The sequence below is a fragment of the Anthonomus grandis genome, chromosome 11 (genome assembly GCF_022605725.1).
Source record: "Anthonomus grandis grandis chromosome 11, icAntGran1.3, whole genome shotgun sequence".
NCBI classification, from domain to species: Eukaryota; Metazoa; Arthropoda; class Insecta; order Coleoptera; family Curculionidae; genus Anthonomus; species Anthonomus grandis.
This window is the reverse complement of record NC_065556.1, coordinates 15,133,193-15,151,892: the sequence shown is the minus strand read 5'-3', so window position 1 is coordinate 15,151,892 and position 18,700 is coordinate 15,133,193. Positions and strand designations below refer to the sequence as shown.

The 18,700-nt window shown below is 33.0% G+C and overlaps 1 protein-coding gene across 3 annotated transcripts in view; it reads right to left on the bottom strand.

The window, feature by feature from the left end:
• Positions 1–18,700, bottom strand: part of LOC126742470 (MICAL-like protein 1) — a 231,987-nt gene that overhangs the window by 55,458 nt on the left and 157,829 nt on the right. For all 3 annotated transcript variants that reach the window (XM_050449113.1, XM_050449114.1, XM_050449115.1), the window contains exon 3: positions 15,800–15,987. In XM_050449113.1, coding sequence (XP_050305070.1) covers positions 15,800–15,987 — 188 coding nt within the window. The remainder of the gene's footprint in view (positions 1–15,799; positions 15,988–18,700) is intronic.

The following is an 18,700-nucleotide window of genomic DNA, read 5'->3' as shown; positions in this document are numbered from 1 at the left end:
ATCTTAAAAATAAATTGAAGCCGACGTCAAGGAAGATCTGGAAATTTTTTGAATCTTGATTATTTACTTTTCTGTATATTGGAACCACTTTGGCACGTTTTAAACTTGGTGGACAGTTACCAGACTTAGGAAGCTTAGAACTACTGAGATGGGGATCTCATGGAGACCACTGGAATATTTGTTTGGTAGATTTGCTAGTCTTTAGAATTAGCAACATTTGATGATATACATAGGAAATACGACGATTGCTATGTTATTTACCTGATGACAGGGTCTGGAAGAATCAAGTGTAAGAATAGACGAACGATGTTAAATCTCTTTAAAAGTAACTGGTTTTAGAGACCTAATATTATTGGTATATTTGTTACATTATATACCTAAATTCTATTACCTCGGTAGACTTAAAATATTATTGGTTTTAAATTTGAACTCTAATTTTTTTTGTGTTTTTTATTACAAAGAAAGAAGCTGGCTAGTTCTATAAACAACAAACATACCTATATTATATTATATATCTAGCTATATACAGTGCGAGTCTCGAATTTAAAATAAATTCATTAAATTAATTGTGTTCTTTTTTTCGGAAATATGCTCGGACACGTCGATGAGTATTTTAAATTTCCTTTATCTTAATGTAATAAAAATTTAAACAGGATGTCTTAAATGTGAGATATGTTGTCGTCGATTATTTTTTTAAGCGGCAACCCTATTTTTTTAAGGACTATTATTAAAGGGTTTAATAACTTACACATGCGTGCCAAATTTTATTTTTTCCATTTTTCAAAAAATAATTCAATGCAATAGTCGTTCATTAATAAATGCTTGAAATGTCAAGTATAAGAACACCTGACATTGACATTGTAATTATAAATAAGTTATAATAACAAGTAAGGAGTGTAGTATCGCATTCGGTTCAAATTTGTGCGACTAAACTGTTTTCAAGCCAAAGTTGTTTTACACTTTATTGCTCTCCGTTTGTAAAATGCTGTACTTAGTAACTGAGTTTTAATCTAAAACTGACTTTTAATCTTCTCCCGAAGATGCTAACATCGTTGGCAAAGCACGTGTCGAGAGTAAAAAAATATAGTGTTGGTTGGTGGTAAAACTGTCTCGTAATTTGAGTGTCACATCAAAGGTTCCAACCATAGAACTAACATTTTGAACACTTATTAAAAAAGAACTATTGAATTGAATTCATTTTTCAAATTAGATGTTTGTTAAATATCTTTTAAAAGACAAGTAGTAAACAATTTAAATTTCGCACGCATGTGTAACTCGTGTGTAAACCCTTTAATAACAGTCATTAAAAAAATAGGGCTGCCATTTAAAAAAATAGTCAATCAAGTCATATCTCACACTTGAGATACCTTGTATAATTTTTTTTTTACATTATAATATGGGCAATTTTTAAAACTAAACGTGTCCGAGCATATTTCCGAAAAAACTCGTTTGATTTAGTTAATTTAGTCCAACTAAGAGACTCGCACTATGTATTTAATATTCATCCAGTTTTTGCTACAATTTTAGCACATTATTTTGCTTTTATTTATAGATGTTTTATAGTGAGTTATCCTTATTTACAATTTTTCATTTCTTTATTCGCTTTTATATAACTAAAGTAATGAATTTCTGGGATTACCCGGTCTCTCTTATTGCAAGTTTGACCAAAGAAAAAGTTCAGAATAACCCTTACAGTACCGAGATAAAAAAAAATTGAGTTTGGAGTTTATATTTATTTTACGCCGATAAAGTTGGGTTAAAAGGTACGGAAAATTATTTTAAAAAATATTCGAAAGAGTTAAGGGAGGGATTTAGGGAGTGCACAATTGTGTGTCTAGGGAGCCAACATTAGAAAAGCACAATTGTGAAACAAAATTTATTACATTTTATGCAACGCATTCTGGAACGACTTTTGCACCCTTCTAACCTGCATTTAACTGGGTTCTTCATTTTTTCATTCTTTGGCCAGTGTTCAAAACCATCAAAGCGTTTGTCTGCACAGGGCAAACTGGAAGGCATTCTTGTCTTTTTTATTTCATTTCCTTCAACGCTAGTCTCTTCCTCTATATTTTCTTGGCATTCTGTTTCCTCCAATACACGCTTCTTAGTACCGGCAATCATATAGTCCCCAAAATTAAGTCCAAATTCCAAAAGATCCATAATATCTTTGCTTCGAAGGTTTTGACTATAACAATCCCTTGGCTTTACATCTATTGCGAACCAAATCAATTCTGTTTTTGTTCCTCTTTTGATACGCTAAGAGTTTCAACGACATGTAAATTTACACGTATAATGTAAAACCTTTGTCGGGTCATGACCCCATCAATTAATGGGAACTTATATTTTCCATTCCAATACATATGTATGCTTGGAAGATGAATACATCCCATCAAAGTATTCATTCTGAAAAATTTCTTAATTTCTTGAGAGGTAAAGTTGTTTTCTTTTGCATTTTGTTGCAAGAAATACTAGGAAGTGAAATTTGCGGCTGACTCAAAAAAATCACTATCCAAATATTTAGCAAAATATTCGTTTGGAGTTTTTACGATGGATGGAGTATAGTCCTCTTTTACAGGAAAATCCTTGCTTCTAAAGTTTCCATGCTTCCACTGGAGAGTCTGGAAATGTATGAGGGGTAAATCATCTTCTGAATCTGAAGAGCTATCAGCTTCATTTGGTGCTACAATTGGGATCTTTTCGTGAATTTCAAACTCATCTTTTTCATCCTCGGACTCTAAATCCGACCCAACTTTGTCTAGAAGTTGACCAAAACCAAACCACGTTAACTCCCGTGGGCTACAATTGTGATATACATAACAAAACCATTCTTGGAATCAACAATTTTAAAGATATTATCAATCTCTAAAAACAATACACTTAATTGAAGTTTATTATACCTATTTAATATTAAGCACTTCTTTTTTTTCCCTAAATTCTATAAATAAATAAATAACTTACCTGCACGAGCCATTGTTGAAAATAATCTGAAACTTTTCAGGTTATGACAAGAATGCATTCCCGGCAAAATAAACGATTTGCGCGTGCACACCTATAAAATGCACTATTCACAATCATGTCGCACGGTTCTCCACCCAGATTTTTTTATCGTTATAACACTAGTAAAAAAGGAAGTCACAATTATTGTGACATCGGGTAGGGTAAGGGCTAAACTAATAATAAAAAAAATCAGTAAAAAGTATCATATTCGTTATTTACCTCCATTTGAGTTTAGGAGATCTCTTTTTTTATTTTTTTAAATAAAAGCGTTGATATTTTCATTAGTAAAATTTCATTTTTTTCTAACTGATTGATGTTTTTTTTTATTTAGTTTAAATTTGAAGGTTTGACCATAATGGGCCTGAAATACTTGATAAACAAATTTAACTGTTTGTCTTCATTTTAATTCTTTTATTGACTGCTATTTTTCTTTACATGTTGCAAATAAAATAAATGATTGTGTTGCTGCATATGTTAAAAACATTATTTTTAATTCTTTAAACTTCACTTTTTAAATTTTACATTACACAAGTAACGAGTATCACGTAAGTGCGATTTTTTTTTCTTGAAGCATCCATCGAAAGCAGAAATCACATGAGCGTAAAAATGTCACTTTCTCACAAGATATATGTTGACAATCCTAAGATCCCGTATTTTATGTGATTTATTGACTTCTCATTTACGTTTTCATATATGTAATTGAATTTCCTACTTATTTTATTGGTAGTTTCTTTATATGTTTGGTCATAGGTAAAATTGTATATTTTCTAAGCAAAGGAAAAAAATCGGTTTCTTGCCTTAAGCAACGTAGTTGTTAAAACTATTGTTTCAATTTCTACGTTTTTATGGAAGGTGTGCTTAACATATGTTATTCAAGTTTTACTAAATGACTTATTGAACCGATAAAGGAATTTAATACAAAAAACAATTATTCTTTGGAAATTTACGTTAATAAAAACCAAAAAAAGACTTTCACATCGTTTTACTGGCCGTAAAATTTAATTTCGTTTTTGTGCATTTCCTCTCTTCTTCGACTTCCTGTGTTTAAATCATTTGGATGTAGTCCCGGGTCGGTTTCCGCCTTACATAATTATTATTATCAATTCAATTATTTACGAGTTTTAATCTGCTTAGAACAGATTAAATCGCAATAAATTCCAGAACAAGATTGCAACTAAAAACGCACCATATAAAATGCAAGTCGTGGTCGGAATAAATGCATTTAAAAATGAAGTGAAACTTTAAAAACACTTGTAAACGGTCGTAAAAACATACAAGAACCAATAATAGGTTCGAAATAAAAAGGCGATAGCGACTTTCTCCTGTCGCCGTAAAATCAATGCGATTGATTTAATGCCAAAACGAAAATGGCACTACTATTAAGACAAATAGAATTGCTAATTAGTGTTTAAAGACTTTCACAGTCTGATGGATGCCGGATGTATAGGGTGTGTGAGCATCACACATCTTATATATCAATTTTTTTATGTCTGTACGTTCATTGTTAAAGATTGCACGTAATTAATACGTACCTTTGGATACGTAACTAGAAGCTACATGGCACATACTAAAACTGAAAAATTGTACAAAAAAAGATATAAAATAGGTTGATTCAAATATAATGAATTATATATTACAAAAATTAATATTTTCCGAAAAATCAAATTTTTTTTTCGACGTTAGGTTAATTGTTAGAGCAAATTAAAGAACCCTGAACTTTGATCCTCCTATATGATAGTGACTTAAAAGTGATGATGCGTTTTATTTATCATCAACTTCTATGTCTTATGAGCGCCATGTTGTGTAAAAATTATCATTCATCGACACCATACACAATATTTATTCGATATTATTACAGCCTTTACAAAAATCATAATGCTATGAAAATTCATATAAAAATTTTATTGATTTTAGTTTCATATGAACGCTGATAAGTTTCTTCACCAATAAGAACATTACATGTTTTGTTGTTAGAACAACCGTTTTGGAGTTATTCAGTAGTTTTTCGAGAGATTTTTATAGTTTTTATAGTTATATATATTTATTAGTTTTTAGAGAATTAAAATTATCTTGATAGTGTCAAAGGCATTACAATAATATTTTGAGAGCTCATGTAACCGTTTTATTACCTTAGTTTCATACGAAAGTTGACAAGTGTTTTTAATGGTAATTCAACAATGTTTAGTTCTGCCAGTGCTGCGAAGGTGTCTGGATATTTTTCTTAGAGTTCTGCAAGTTGTAATGTTCGGGAAAGAAGTGCAATGGGGGTTCCCCGATATAGCGACATTCTGGGCTTCTGCAGATGTCGAGTAGATCTTGCATGTATAGTTCTAGGTAGAATGATATGATGCAGTTCGAAACAGCATTTACCGAGATGGTATCGACAAACAAGGTAAGGTCCGCACCTTCCTTGTATTATGAATTCGCCAAAGTATCCAAGATTCTAGTTATCTCTGGATCTCCTATAAGACAAATGGCCCTCTTCTGGATGGAATTAAACAGCTTCAAAGCGTTTTTTGTGCAGAGCTCCATATATGAGATCAACTCTTAAGGATGGACCAATCTAAGCCGTGTAAAACGTTAAAAGCTGTTGCGGCGTATATAGCCTTTTCGTTTTAAAGCGAGCCTTAAGTTTTAGACAAGATTCTTTAGGTATTGCTTCCAACTTCCACTCGTAACAAACGAACTGACGAAAACAGCGACAAAGTAAACCCGGACATAATAAGGCTTATTAGCCGAGAAAAACTCAATCAGATTGCACTCACTCCACTCCATGATATTAAGGTCGGGATTAATAGTTCCTAACCTGGCGACGCCTAAGTCATCTGGTTGGGCTACTTGAAGGAAGACATCAATGTACTGTCATCAGAAAATCTGTTAAATGGATTAGAAGTCTTGTCAAGAAGGTCGTAGTTATATACCAGGAAGAAGGTAGGGGCATGATGCGTGATCAGGACAAGATCCTGAGGGACGAAAAAAAAAACCTCTGCGAAATGTGCCAATCAGCGACAACCTGGATGGATCGGTTCACGAGGAAGCTTTCAAGCTAAGCAACGAGACTAATTAACTGACTGATGCACAAAAAGCTGTCAAAAATATATATTTTTAGTACCTTACTTTCCATATAGTTAACATCCTTACCTAATCTGCCCAGATCAAGTAAAACTTATCAACTCATATCCTGGTTATCATTTTAGATACCCAAGCCTCATAGTTTCTTTATTTAGTTTGTAATAAGAGACAGGTTATTAATAGCAAACCATTCCGATAGCCTAGCCTCAAATCAGGGCTCTGATATGAAGTGATACAATCTTCAAGCCTCTTTTAGTTTTGCTTCAGGCTCAATAATTATTTATTTTTATTTTAGATTTTATTTTTACTGGAATCAAGGCTTGATTATAAAGATGCTTGCAGACTCTAACCTTATCACGTCGTTTCTCCCCTCTTTACCCTCAACGTTTATGATGATAATTACATTGCACGAAATCCACTGAAGAAGAATATCGTTGTTCCAACGATATGAGGAAAAATACCTTGCGACAACCTGCAACTGCAAATAGACAGGCTTTAAATAAAATTGTGAAAGTCACAGAAGCCTATCAAGTCTTATCAAGGAAAATCTAGGCCAGAAATGCAGAGAAAATGTTAATTACTCACTGACATAAGAAGTGTTACACCCAGGAGGAATCATTCTTTCACTCATTTTTGGCAACGAGGTAGTCTTGCATCAAGAATGAAACAGTAACATTTGTAAGAATTTTTATAGACAAGTAATAAGAAAAAAATTAATAATGCCTAAGTCTAGGCATCGACAAAATAAGATTACCGATGTCTGGTTGTGGCTCCTCATTTCAATCAACTCGAACTTCATTCATTAGCTGTGCCAGAGTCTATCGGATGGCGCAAAGTGGTTAGTCTCCTCCCTATTATATCCCTCACATATTCTATGGGATGTAAATCTGGTGATCCAGGGTGCTTCCCCTGCTTCTTGAAGAAAGTCTGTAGTATGTCGAGCAATATTAGGACGTGCGTCGTCTTGCTGAGAAGTGGTTTGTAGGACATCAACATTATGTGCAGCAGTCATATTGCCTTGAACAAAGAGAAGGCGTGATCAGCTACCATAGGAAATAGCTCCCCCAAACCATTACTCCAAGAGTCCTGTGTATATGTTTCTCAACAGCAAATCCAATGTCACGCCATTTTCCACGGTGGCATCTTATCCTTCTACGGCCATCGTGTATATCTAGACATTCTGCCCAGTGTTGCCATTCTCTGCTCCAGTTCAAACGTTGACGATAGTGATCCGCAGTCAGAGCACAGGTATAAAGCACGTATCGTGAAAATCGGAATCGTATGTCGGCCATCTTGCTTGAAAAAATTGACAGGAGCTGACAGAAATGATGTTGTTGACATTGACTGATCACATCATTTGTCATATCATTTGAGTTTGTTTTTCCTTTCAATGTATAGTGGAAGCGTGCCGTGTGAGTTGGGATTGTTTTAAGGATGCTATTTTATTCAATAACTTTTTTCTTAAAAGTTCTTTTTCAATATCGGGAGTAATGTTTTAATTGAACTCCAGGTGTCCGGTAAGAAAATGTTATTTTATTTAATACTATTATTTCTTTGTATTGTCAATTTTTAATCTGTAATAAAATCAAATTCAGTTGGTTTCAATCAAGATGATTCACCTTTCAAATATTTAATTTTTAACTTGATTATTATAAATACATATTACAGAGTGTCTGGTGTAATATCCGAAGGATATTACACCAGAATCGGATATTTGGAAGGTACGAATACTCACATTATTCATTGCAGTACAATTAACATGGCGGCCACTTTCACGATAAGACAAACCAACATCTGGATAGGCATTTTGTTATGCTTAACACAAGTAAACGGACGAGCAATAACTAAAAATACATGTATTGATCAGCTCTCTTCATAATTCTTTCAAATTCTCACAAAAACTAAGAGATAAAATTTTAAGAATAGTAAACCAAAGTTGAAGATGAAACGTTGTCGTTGCCATAGCGTGCTTTAAATATAGTCATTATGTTGCTGGAAAATCACGTTAAAAAACTTATTTCTTCCGGGTGTCACACTTCTTATGTCAGTGAATATATATGTTTTTCCAAATATGATCAAATCTGAAAAAGAATATCTTTTATTCAACGGTCAGCAGACTTGTAAGGACATATAGATTTCGTCAAAAACAAATTAAAATTCTAAGACTCATTAAAAAAAAATTATTTAAATAGAAAGTTTCAAAATAATAATGCTAAAGAACAATGGAGTGAGTTAAAAAAATTTTAATATATTAGGTTCCAAAACTAATCAAATACCTGATAACTTTAAAAAACCGAACGAACTTAATGATTACTTTACTCAACTTTCTAAGAATGCTTCTATACCAAAACAAGAAACAATTCAGTTTTAACTTAATAATAAATTAACGTATGATCAATTTTCGTTTAACAATGTTACAAAAGAGCAGGTTTCTAATATAATACTAAAAATAAAATCAAAAGCTTTTGGAATGGTTGATTTGAATATAACATTAATTTTACTTTGCTGTCCTTTTATTATTCCATTCTTGACCCATATCATGAACTACTGTTTGAGCAAATCCTATTTTCCCAAGACTTGGAAGCTTGCAAATGTGCTTTCTTTACCCAAGGTAGCTAATCTAACTGAATTTAGCCATTTTTGATCTATTTCAGTTTTGCCTGTGCTCTCAAAAGTATTCGAAAAAATAATAGAATTTCAAATCAACATATTTTTAGAATTCTTCCAGAAAAACAATCTGATTTTAGATCGGGATTTAGCTGCAATACTGCTCTTTGTGACATAATATATGATATAGTCAGTGCTCATGATCAAAACCAAGCAACTGCGTTGGTTCTATTAGATTATACTAAAGCGTCCGATATGACAAATCACAAGTTGCTACTCGCGATTTTAAAATATGTTGGTTTTGAGGAAACAGCTTATAATCTTGTTTCTTCATATTTAACTGATAAATTTCAAAGGGTAGTTGTAGAGGATATATCTTCTGATTTAGAGCGGCTAACGATAGGCGTTCCTCAGGGTTCAATATTGGGACCTTTGTTTTATAGTATCTTTATCAGTATCATCTATACGCTGATGACACGCAAATATACAAGTCTTTTAATAACTCTATAAATGCAAATGCTGATATCAATTATGCTTTAAACAAATTATTAACTGTTTCAAATGCTCATTTACTTAAAATAAATCCCAGCAAAAGCGTGGTTTTATTTCTTTCCTGCAAATTATCGCACGATTCTCATGGATAGACTAAGCATTAAATTAGGGGACGATTATATATCTTTTAAGGATTCTGCGAGGAACCTAGGGCTCATCTTAGATAACCGACTTAAATTTAAGGAACATGTGAGTATCTGCTTAAAAAAAGCATTTTCAAAACTAGGGTTAATTTATGAACACCGTCATTCACTGACTTCTAAGACTAAAGCCTCATGTGAATCTCTTATACTATCAAATTTTAATTTTGCGGATTTGGTCTATGGTTTTTTTTTTGGATGTCATTGATATAAACCGTATTGAAAAAATGCAAAAATCTTGCTTACGTCTTATATATGGATAACGACGAAGAAAACCTGTCTCTTATAAGCTAAAAGAATTGGGGTGGCTGAGCATGGTTAAAAGTCGCCTTTTGCACTCTGTGTGTTTATTTTATTAAATAATAAAATTTAAAAGTCCGCCCTATTTGTATAATAAGATTAGATTTCGGACGGATGTTCATAATCTAAATATTCGACGACAATACATTTTAACAGTGCCAAATCATAAAAAACAACTTTTTAAGAAGTCCTTTTCATATTTGATCGCATCAACCATAAACAAATTTAAAATACATGATTTTACTGGATCTGGATGGTGTTTTAAAAACTATATGTAACAAAACCTTCTCTCTGGTCCCTGAAAAGTAGTTTAGATTTATGATTATTATTTTCTTTATAATTTTTTTTTAGTCCTTACTATGTATTAATTTATATTGATAGTATCTATTGTTTAAAATTTGATAGTGCTAATTTCCGTAAAATATTATTAAGTTTTCTATAGCCTTTTCTTGTCCCAATATTTGATCACCAGTGCCAATTTATATAACGTTATTTATAGAATCTTGTCAATTCAAGGCTTCAACAGCCCTTTCTTTGTGTAAAGAATGGAAGCTGAATGCTTGGCACGATTAAAACTCATGAGAAGCCAATAACTTAGTGAGATCCGTTGTAGACGTTCTAAGGCGTATATTCAAGTTTTAAATATTCAGCTATTTACTTTACTACTGATAAAACAGTCATAATTTGAGAGTGTCAAGTAATTTCTGTAATTACTTATTAATAGACATGTAACAAATATGTAATTAACTACTTGTTCGTTTTGTTTCAAATATTGACGAACAGATAAACAGTGCGAAGCCCCCTTCCATATCTGGTTAAATTATAAACAAACAATACTTTACACAAAGTCTTGAGCTGATGATGACTGCAAAACAGTGACTTTCTTGATTTATGACATTTGCCCTCAAGACCGTTAATTAAAATGATTAATAAATAATCGAAAATCTCCTCCTTCCTAACAAATCAACCCACCTAGTGAACTACTTTCCCTTTCGGTGTATGGCGTCATCGACCGTCCTCGTCGCAATATTTATATTATTATAATAATGGTTAAAAGAAGGACTCGGGAAGAGTGAAAGCGGCTCGACGGCTGCCAAGCCGTCTGCAAACTGTTAAATTATCGAGTTGACAGATTGGGAATCGCCGCGCCTTTTTAGCCGAGAATCGTACAGAGTGAATCTGATGAAATCTGCAGTTAAATGAAACAAGACACATTATTTTCAGTAGGTTTTTTTTAGATTTGTATTATTTGGTCTGGCTTATCTGTAGCTTTGACATTTTTCATTGTTTATCATACATGATTTATTATTCCGCTTTATATAAATAAACTGAATGACAAATTAGAGCATGTAGAAAATAAAATCAATCTAGAATCTAGGAGTAGAATACTGGCAAAAATAAATTTTCATTTCAAATAAGTTACTGTTATCACAACAGTAACAGTGAAGCAGATTACTGTTGTGGTAACAGTGTTACTGCTAAGTACACAATGATAACAGTGTGTATTTAACCAACTTATGACTTTATGTAACTTAGTATTCTGTCATCAATCCGTAAAGATATTCAAAAATGTATCAACCCTGCACGTCAAAGCACTGTATAATGAACTTTGTAGTATTGATTTATATAAAGTCATTTCGGCCCAACTACACTGGTTCGAAGCCATAGTGCCAAATTCAGGGGGGTTAACCCAATCTTTACCCAATGGTCCTCATGAACCAGATAAAAGGCAAATTAGTTGTTAGCAGGTTCTTAGCAGGAATCATCGAGAAGGGAGCAGAACATATTAAGGTGTCCTGTAACTAAAAGCCATCATCAGATAAGCCAGTCATCATGTAAGAACCCTCGATTAGCAAAGAGAATGGATGATTGGATTTTTAGAGGCATAAATAGCATTGAGCTGTATATTCAGGTGTATTCAGTTTTATGAGAGTTCCATGGAAAAAGCATTGAAAATATTGAAAACTGAACATGGTTATTAGATTGGGATTAATGAGAAACGTTGTTCAGTATCAGTAGCGAAACTGTTGTAAAACTGCCGCTTATTTTTGAAGAAACATTTAACTGTCAGAAGAAATTTATTTTCTTTGCAGAAGGATATGCAACACTGGATAATAAGCCACAATAGACCTAGAATCGCAGTGGTGGAACACAAGGTGCCCCACTCACAACAAACCTAATACTTGGTAAGTCAGCCTAGCATTTTGACAGTACGTTCCTATATCGGTCTTAAACTCATGTAGGTAAAATCTGCATTGGACAATTATGCCAGAAATACCTCGACAAAGCAGTGATGAGAATGAAACTGAAGCTCTATGTCGCTATAGTGCTTCATCGTTGAATACATAACCTGTATATAACATCTCTTAACCATGAATTGCATACTTGCAGGCAATCAGAACGAGTCCTATTCTATCCTATATATTAATTCTTTGCATACACCACTGGCTAAATTCTTTCTCGTACCGAAATATCCAGGCATAATATATAGACAAAGTCTTAAGTTAGATTACAACGGCATGCTTTACCGATTTTCGACTTGCGTTGGCCGCTGAGAGGGAAAATGAACCTTGGGTAATGAACACTGCACGGGACAGAACTCAGGATCAATAGGACGCTCCAATCGTATATTTGGACCAGTATTCTCTCGGTTCTGGGCCTTTCCTAGGCTCTTGGTCGAACTATAGTTGGTATAATCGCAAATAGGAGAAACATTAACGTTCCGTTTTTAACTGGTGATTTATGTTCCAAAGACCTGAGTTGGCCAGAGCTGTATGCGAAACTTCATAAGGTTACAAATCTTGGAGGTTACATGGAAAGCCTAAAAGACTTTTTTGTTTATTAAAGATAACTACGAAAGATTAAAAGAAAGTTCGGTTGAATATCGTGTGATTGCAAGAACTACAAGAAGTACGTTTAAGTATTAGTAAGATACATACAATTTTCATGTCCGAGTGAAGATGGTTGCTACGAGGTCCGTCCTAATTAACGCTTACTGGTGGCATTAATAGCCTTGGTGCTAAAAATAAGAAGTTGGAGCTCTGGCGAGTGAAAATAACATCCAAGTTGTGTAGAGACTCTGGTAAAGATAAAAAGGTAAAGATTTTAACAACCCTGGATTCTCCAATCTGAAGAACAACACTCCGAATACATCCATATTATTTACTTTTCTCATCCAATAATGGTTTTCCTTCTGTTTCAGATCGGGTATGTTAGGAGGGACCATCTCAACAGTGTATCATATCTGTGTAGTATATATACTTATATATTTATATATGATTCTTAAATAAATTATTGCGAATGTTTCCATAGAAGAAATTTCAAGTTAAAATCTTATCAACTATTTTTATCCAGAGTAACAAGAGGAACAAAACTAATTATGAATATTAGTTCGATTGTATTAGGAATGCTTTAGTTTGCCTCAGTTGCTTAAAACTTTTCTTGCATATAATAACACATCAAACAAATTGTTATATAGTGTTTTGAAACAGTTCGAAGTGAAATAACAATAACTCTAGAATTAACGCAGATCTTAGTCAAAATGTTCTTTGCCTAAAATAGCTGGATAAACTGTCTCTCTGTATATTATGGATCATGCAATTCCTCGAAAATTTATCCTGCTTTATGATCATGATGGATGTCATATTCTTGAAAAATATTAACCAATTACAAAGATTCTAAACTTGATTGTAGTGTTTCTACTGTAGTGAATCTAATATGACTCGTTGCTGACCAGCTCCTATTGATTTTATTTTATCCAGAATGTCTTCTTTAGCTCTATTTTTTTACAGTAAAGTAGCACCTCTTAAACAAACCACGGGCCAACAAGGTTAGCATAAAATCTTTAATCCATAATCGTACTGATATCCTAAGAAACGAATAAAAAGTGAAAACAAGTTGGATAATAGGTTAAATCATCAATAAAAAGTAATTCTAAATTGCCTTTACTAACTCCTAAAAAGAGTTTACTAGACTTTTTAAGACATTTAGATGCAGTCGCCCATTTACTGATTCTATTTTAGAACGAGCATACATAGGCGAGGTGACTAATAAAACATTATCAAATATGAAATAAATGTGGAGACGAGTAGTAATGGAAAGAAAGTATCAGCTCGGTATACAGGGTGTAAATAAAGTATGGAGACAAGCTTTAAGAATTTATCAGTTTGAAGTCAAAATGTTCATATGAACATGGGTCCGCAACGGCTTTGTTTTCAAGCTAGAGCATATTATCAGCACTAAAACAAATAATGATATTGTTTTAAAGAATTGTAAAAGAATGGAACGTATTTTATTTGATATGCATTTTCTTTTATTAAGTGTTGGTGATTACAAATTGTCATAATCGCCCAGTTCAGTAATCAAGAAACAGCAGATATGCATTTCGTTTACGGAATGGGTAACGCTCGACGAGCACGACGGTTGTATGATCGATTGTATGACGAATGATCGATTTCCACAACGCATGCAGCCTAACGTACAAACTTTGATCAGAATTTACGCTCAATTATGATCGTAAGAGATTCACGCATATTGTAGGAAGACCTGCAGGTGTAAAAACCATCTGAAATGAAAAAGTTGTGCTTAATGCAATTGAAGAGGAGAAGTACCCGAAAATTTGGGCACAACAAATCTTAAATTATTTAACCGTATGGCAAATTTTGAAAGATCAGCAACTTTATCTTTATCACATACAAAGTTTACAAGCACTTTTGCCTCGAGAGTTCCCTCTAAAAGTTGCTTTTTGCAATGGTTACGTAAAACAGTCAAATTGAATTAAATTTTTTTAATCGAATACTCCTCAGGGATAATGCATGTTATTTGCGAACAACAAAATTACAAATCCATAATAAACATGTATGTTATGGTTTGAAGAAAATTCCCATGCCTTAATTAAAAATATAACTGAATACAACTTTTCAATAAATATTTGAATTGGAATTATTAGTGACCACTTGATTGGCTCCCAATTTCTCCTCCCTAATCGTCGGTACTCTCGACTTGGCAGCGAAAAATACCGACGATTTTTGGAATTTGAACATAATGAAAAAAAATCCTTAGACATTAGAACACGACGTCATGCATTACGGTGCTTCTACTACACTTTAGTGTCGTTGCGCAAGAATTCCTAGATTGGATAGGATTGGAGGAGGAGAACCACAGCCATGACCGCCTAGATTGCCCAACATTAATCCATTTAATTTTTTTTTGGGGACGTTTAAAATCATTTATATCCAATATAATAAGAGTCCTTTTCAAAGCGTGGAGGAGTTAAGACTCTTAAGAGAATTGTCGAGTCATGTCTGACCATACGAAATACGCCGGGTATTTTTAGGAGACTTCGTCAGTCAATGTATTGAAGTTAAAGGCGTCCACTTTAAACATTAATTGTAAACAATTATTCTATGTTTTCTACTGTTGTCGTTTCTTTCAAAAAATACAGGATATTACTATTTTAATTTACTTTCATATTGAGCCAGAAATTTTTCATGTTTATATGACCAATGATTTGATGGTTAAAGGTTGTCTACATATTTTGTAACACCCTGTATAAAGGTATACTCCTGATTTAAAACCATCCATTATAAAGTTTAAAGTAAAAATTAAAATCAGTAAATCACATCAGTTTTTAAAGATGTTACACCCAGTACATCGAAAGGTAAAAAACTAACTGATGATATTCTAGGAAAGAAAGTGGCAGTGTCTCTGATAAGGTGTGGTCCAAAGACAGTTTAACGTCCGATAATCTTCGTAATAAATGGCTTTTTCTTGTTAACGAACGTAACGGTGGCCTCGTCTTCCTGATAAAACCACATTTTGTCATAGGGGACGTAATGCACCTGATTACCACTTTTAAAAATGATTTCTGCAATACCCGGCGAGCTCACGATCAAATTCTTTTTTAAACATCATTAGGGGAACGTGCAAATAGCAACAATGCAACGGGGTCCGATCGTGAAACGATTTTATCTGGAGCAAAGTATTTCATTACGCGGTATCGAATCGCAAGAGTATGATTGCGAGGAATTTAAAAAATAAAATTATAATTCATTGGAATTTCGATATCGATATTTACTTCGGGGAACGTGATCTGAAAATCGCGGTATTATTCACAAGACAAATTGATTTACCTCTTTGGTTTTCGAAGGTCTGATAAAACTGCGACAAATATGTGAGGATCGATAGACGATCGGGTACTTCATATTGCACCATATCAGCAGGTTCCAATAAAGCCGGAATGCCTAAGTAATCCTCGGCCACTCTGAAGGCTAGTTCGTTGTTGTTGTAGATCTCGTCCTTGTTAAGCTTGTCAAATTCACTGAAAGTAAGAAAAAAAATGTATTGCACTTGTCACTGAATTAAAGAGGTTTACACTTAGCAAAAAGCTGAAATATTTATTGCAATAGTTGTTTCTAATGAAATAATACTAGTCACTAAAATGACATCTGTTAGCCATTCTACCTATTAACGAAAGATTCTTAATAAAAACTAGTTAGTAAATAATTTTTTTTAACCAAATTTGTGAGTTCAGCAAATGTATAAATAATTAATTTGTAATATATGCCAACATTTTTATCAGGCCGTAAAGAAATTTAGAGTTAGTAAGTGAATTACAAAAAAGATTTAAAAACAATAAGCCTGACTTAATAACTTTCAATCAATAACAATCTTAAAGACGCAATTGTCTTTCCACTATCATCACAATAAACATTTATTGAATCCAGAAAGTACTACTCAAACTCACACTGAAAAAATGCTTTCTTGTCAATATAAACATAGAAGTTGTAAAAAAGTCAAAACATAATATACCTAAGTCGCAAAGAGATTACATTAGGTTACAACAAAACTAGATTAGAATGTAAATAATAGAGAATACTTTAGTGCATCATTAAAAAATTCCCTTAAACTATAGTAACCATTACTGGCTAGAAATTTCCTTGTTTTTGTACGTAGGTTTTTTTCATTCTCATTTCTAGTGGAAGATTATTAAATAACTTGTTACCTCCATATTCAATAGTCACGTATAAACGGAGAGTGAGGAATCGGTAGTCTCAGCAGGTAATTTTGTCGAGTGTTGTACCTATTCTAATTTATATTTTTTTAAAACTAAACAACCTATTTCCAGAATAAATAGACAGTACAGAGTTACAATATTATCCGTTAGGGACAGAGGGCGACAAGAGCCACAAGGCTTAGCTTCACATAGATACCTAATGGCCCTTGTCTGCAAAACAAATATTGAATTAAAGAGGTAATTTGAGCATGAATCCTAGAAGCTGATTCCATATTGAGGATCAGACTGAATATACAATTATTGAAAAGTTTAGATTGGTGGCAATAACTCGAAGGGCATAACAGCCAGAAGAAACCTTTTCGCATATATTTGCAATATTCCAATTTAATAGATTTGAATTGTTGAAAGATCCCAAAACGAACTGAAGGGTGGCATGGTGATGGATTCATTGTTCAGGTAAACACCATTGGTTTTATATTTAAAATTAAGAATATTAGTTTTAGAAACATTGAATGTCAAACAATTTGCGTCACACGAGTCTTTTATTTTCAACAAATCTGATCTTATATTAGCCTCCATTTGAGCCACATCTAAGCAATTCCAAAGGATAGTGGTATCATCTGTAAACAATATACATTTACCAGATATCTGTAATTGTGGAAGATCGTACATGTAAATGAGGAAAAGCGAGAACCAAGTACTGATCCCTGTGGCACATTTATATTTATATTAAGTTCCTCAGCGGTATCACTATTAAACTTAACTGCTTGCCCGCGATCTGAAAGATAAGAATGAAACCATTTAAGAGCAGTTCTCATGCAGTCAAATGTCTTTGACAAGTCACAGCTGCCGCAACCTCACTAGTGTTCAGACTGTTGTAAAGGTGTTCTAGAAAACTAAAGATAGCATATTAGTATATTTAAAATCAAAGCATTCTCACCTTAACATGCCGTTCCACAATCTTGGCCAAAGTAGGCAGTAATGCTATGGGTTTAAAATTAGTAGGATAGTTGTGTTGACCCCTCTTCTAAAGAGGGATAGTTACTGCTATCTTTAAGCGGCTACGTTAAGGACCTTATGTTAATTAAAGCAAATCTCAAAACCAAGAAGCTCCATTAATAAATATTATTCATGTTATGGAGTCTGTAACAAGGCTGGGTTCGTCACCGCATTGAAAGAAGGTAATAAATCGAGACGATCCTGTAGTTTGGCCAAATTTTTTACCAATCAATCAATCAATCAATATATGCTTTATTGTCATAAAAGTAAAGTTGTTGACAAAGCTGTAAAAAAGAAAAACATATACACATGTAAAAAGGTTATTTAGGTCCATGCTATGGTCCATCGTCCTAAAGGCATTCTGCTTCCATGAATATGGTTTACCTATACAGGTAAAACCAACATCCTCATTCTTCAAAAATACTCCTCCAAGATTCTGAACCAAAACATATAAAGCTAATGCAATGTCAAGAGTATCAATATATATAACACAAACAGATAGTATTCACTCCCGAAATATACAATTTTATTAAATGTAAAAAAAATTAGGCGAAATGATATGGTGTAAAAAATATAAGGAATATACCTAAAGTCCTGCAAGAAAAAGGTAAAAATTACTAAAATCTATCCGACAAAAATTCAGTTATTTGATAATAGCCCTTCGCAACTAAGAGTTTTTTAACACGTTTTCTAAAAAGTTTCCAGCTACCTATACCTTTCAAATCTGCAAGAAGATGATTAAAGAGTTTTTACCATCAAATATAAAAGTTCTTTTGATAAGTGAACTTGTAGGCATAGGCAAGAGCACATCATTAGCTCGTCGACTGCTATATTCAGCTACAATTTAATATACATGTATTCTGGGATGCAACATATCCAAACGTGTTTTTTTAATTTTTAGTACATATTTAGGGATATCGAAAACTAGAGTAGATAAAAAATAGATATTTATGTACAAGTGTGTAAAATTATCCTTTTTTATGAATGGGAAATTTGGTATATACCAAATCACTTAAAG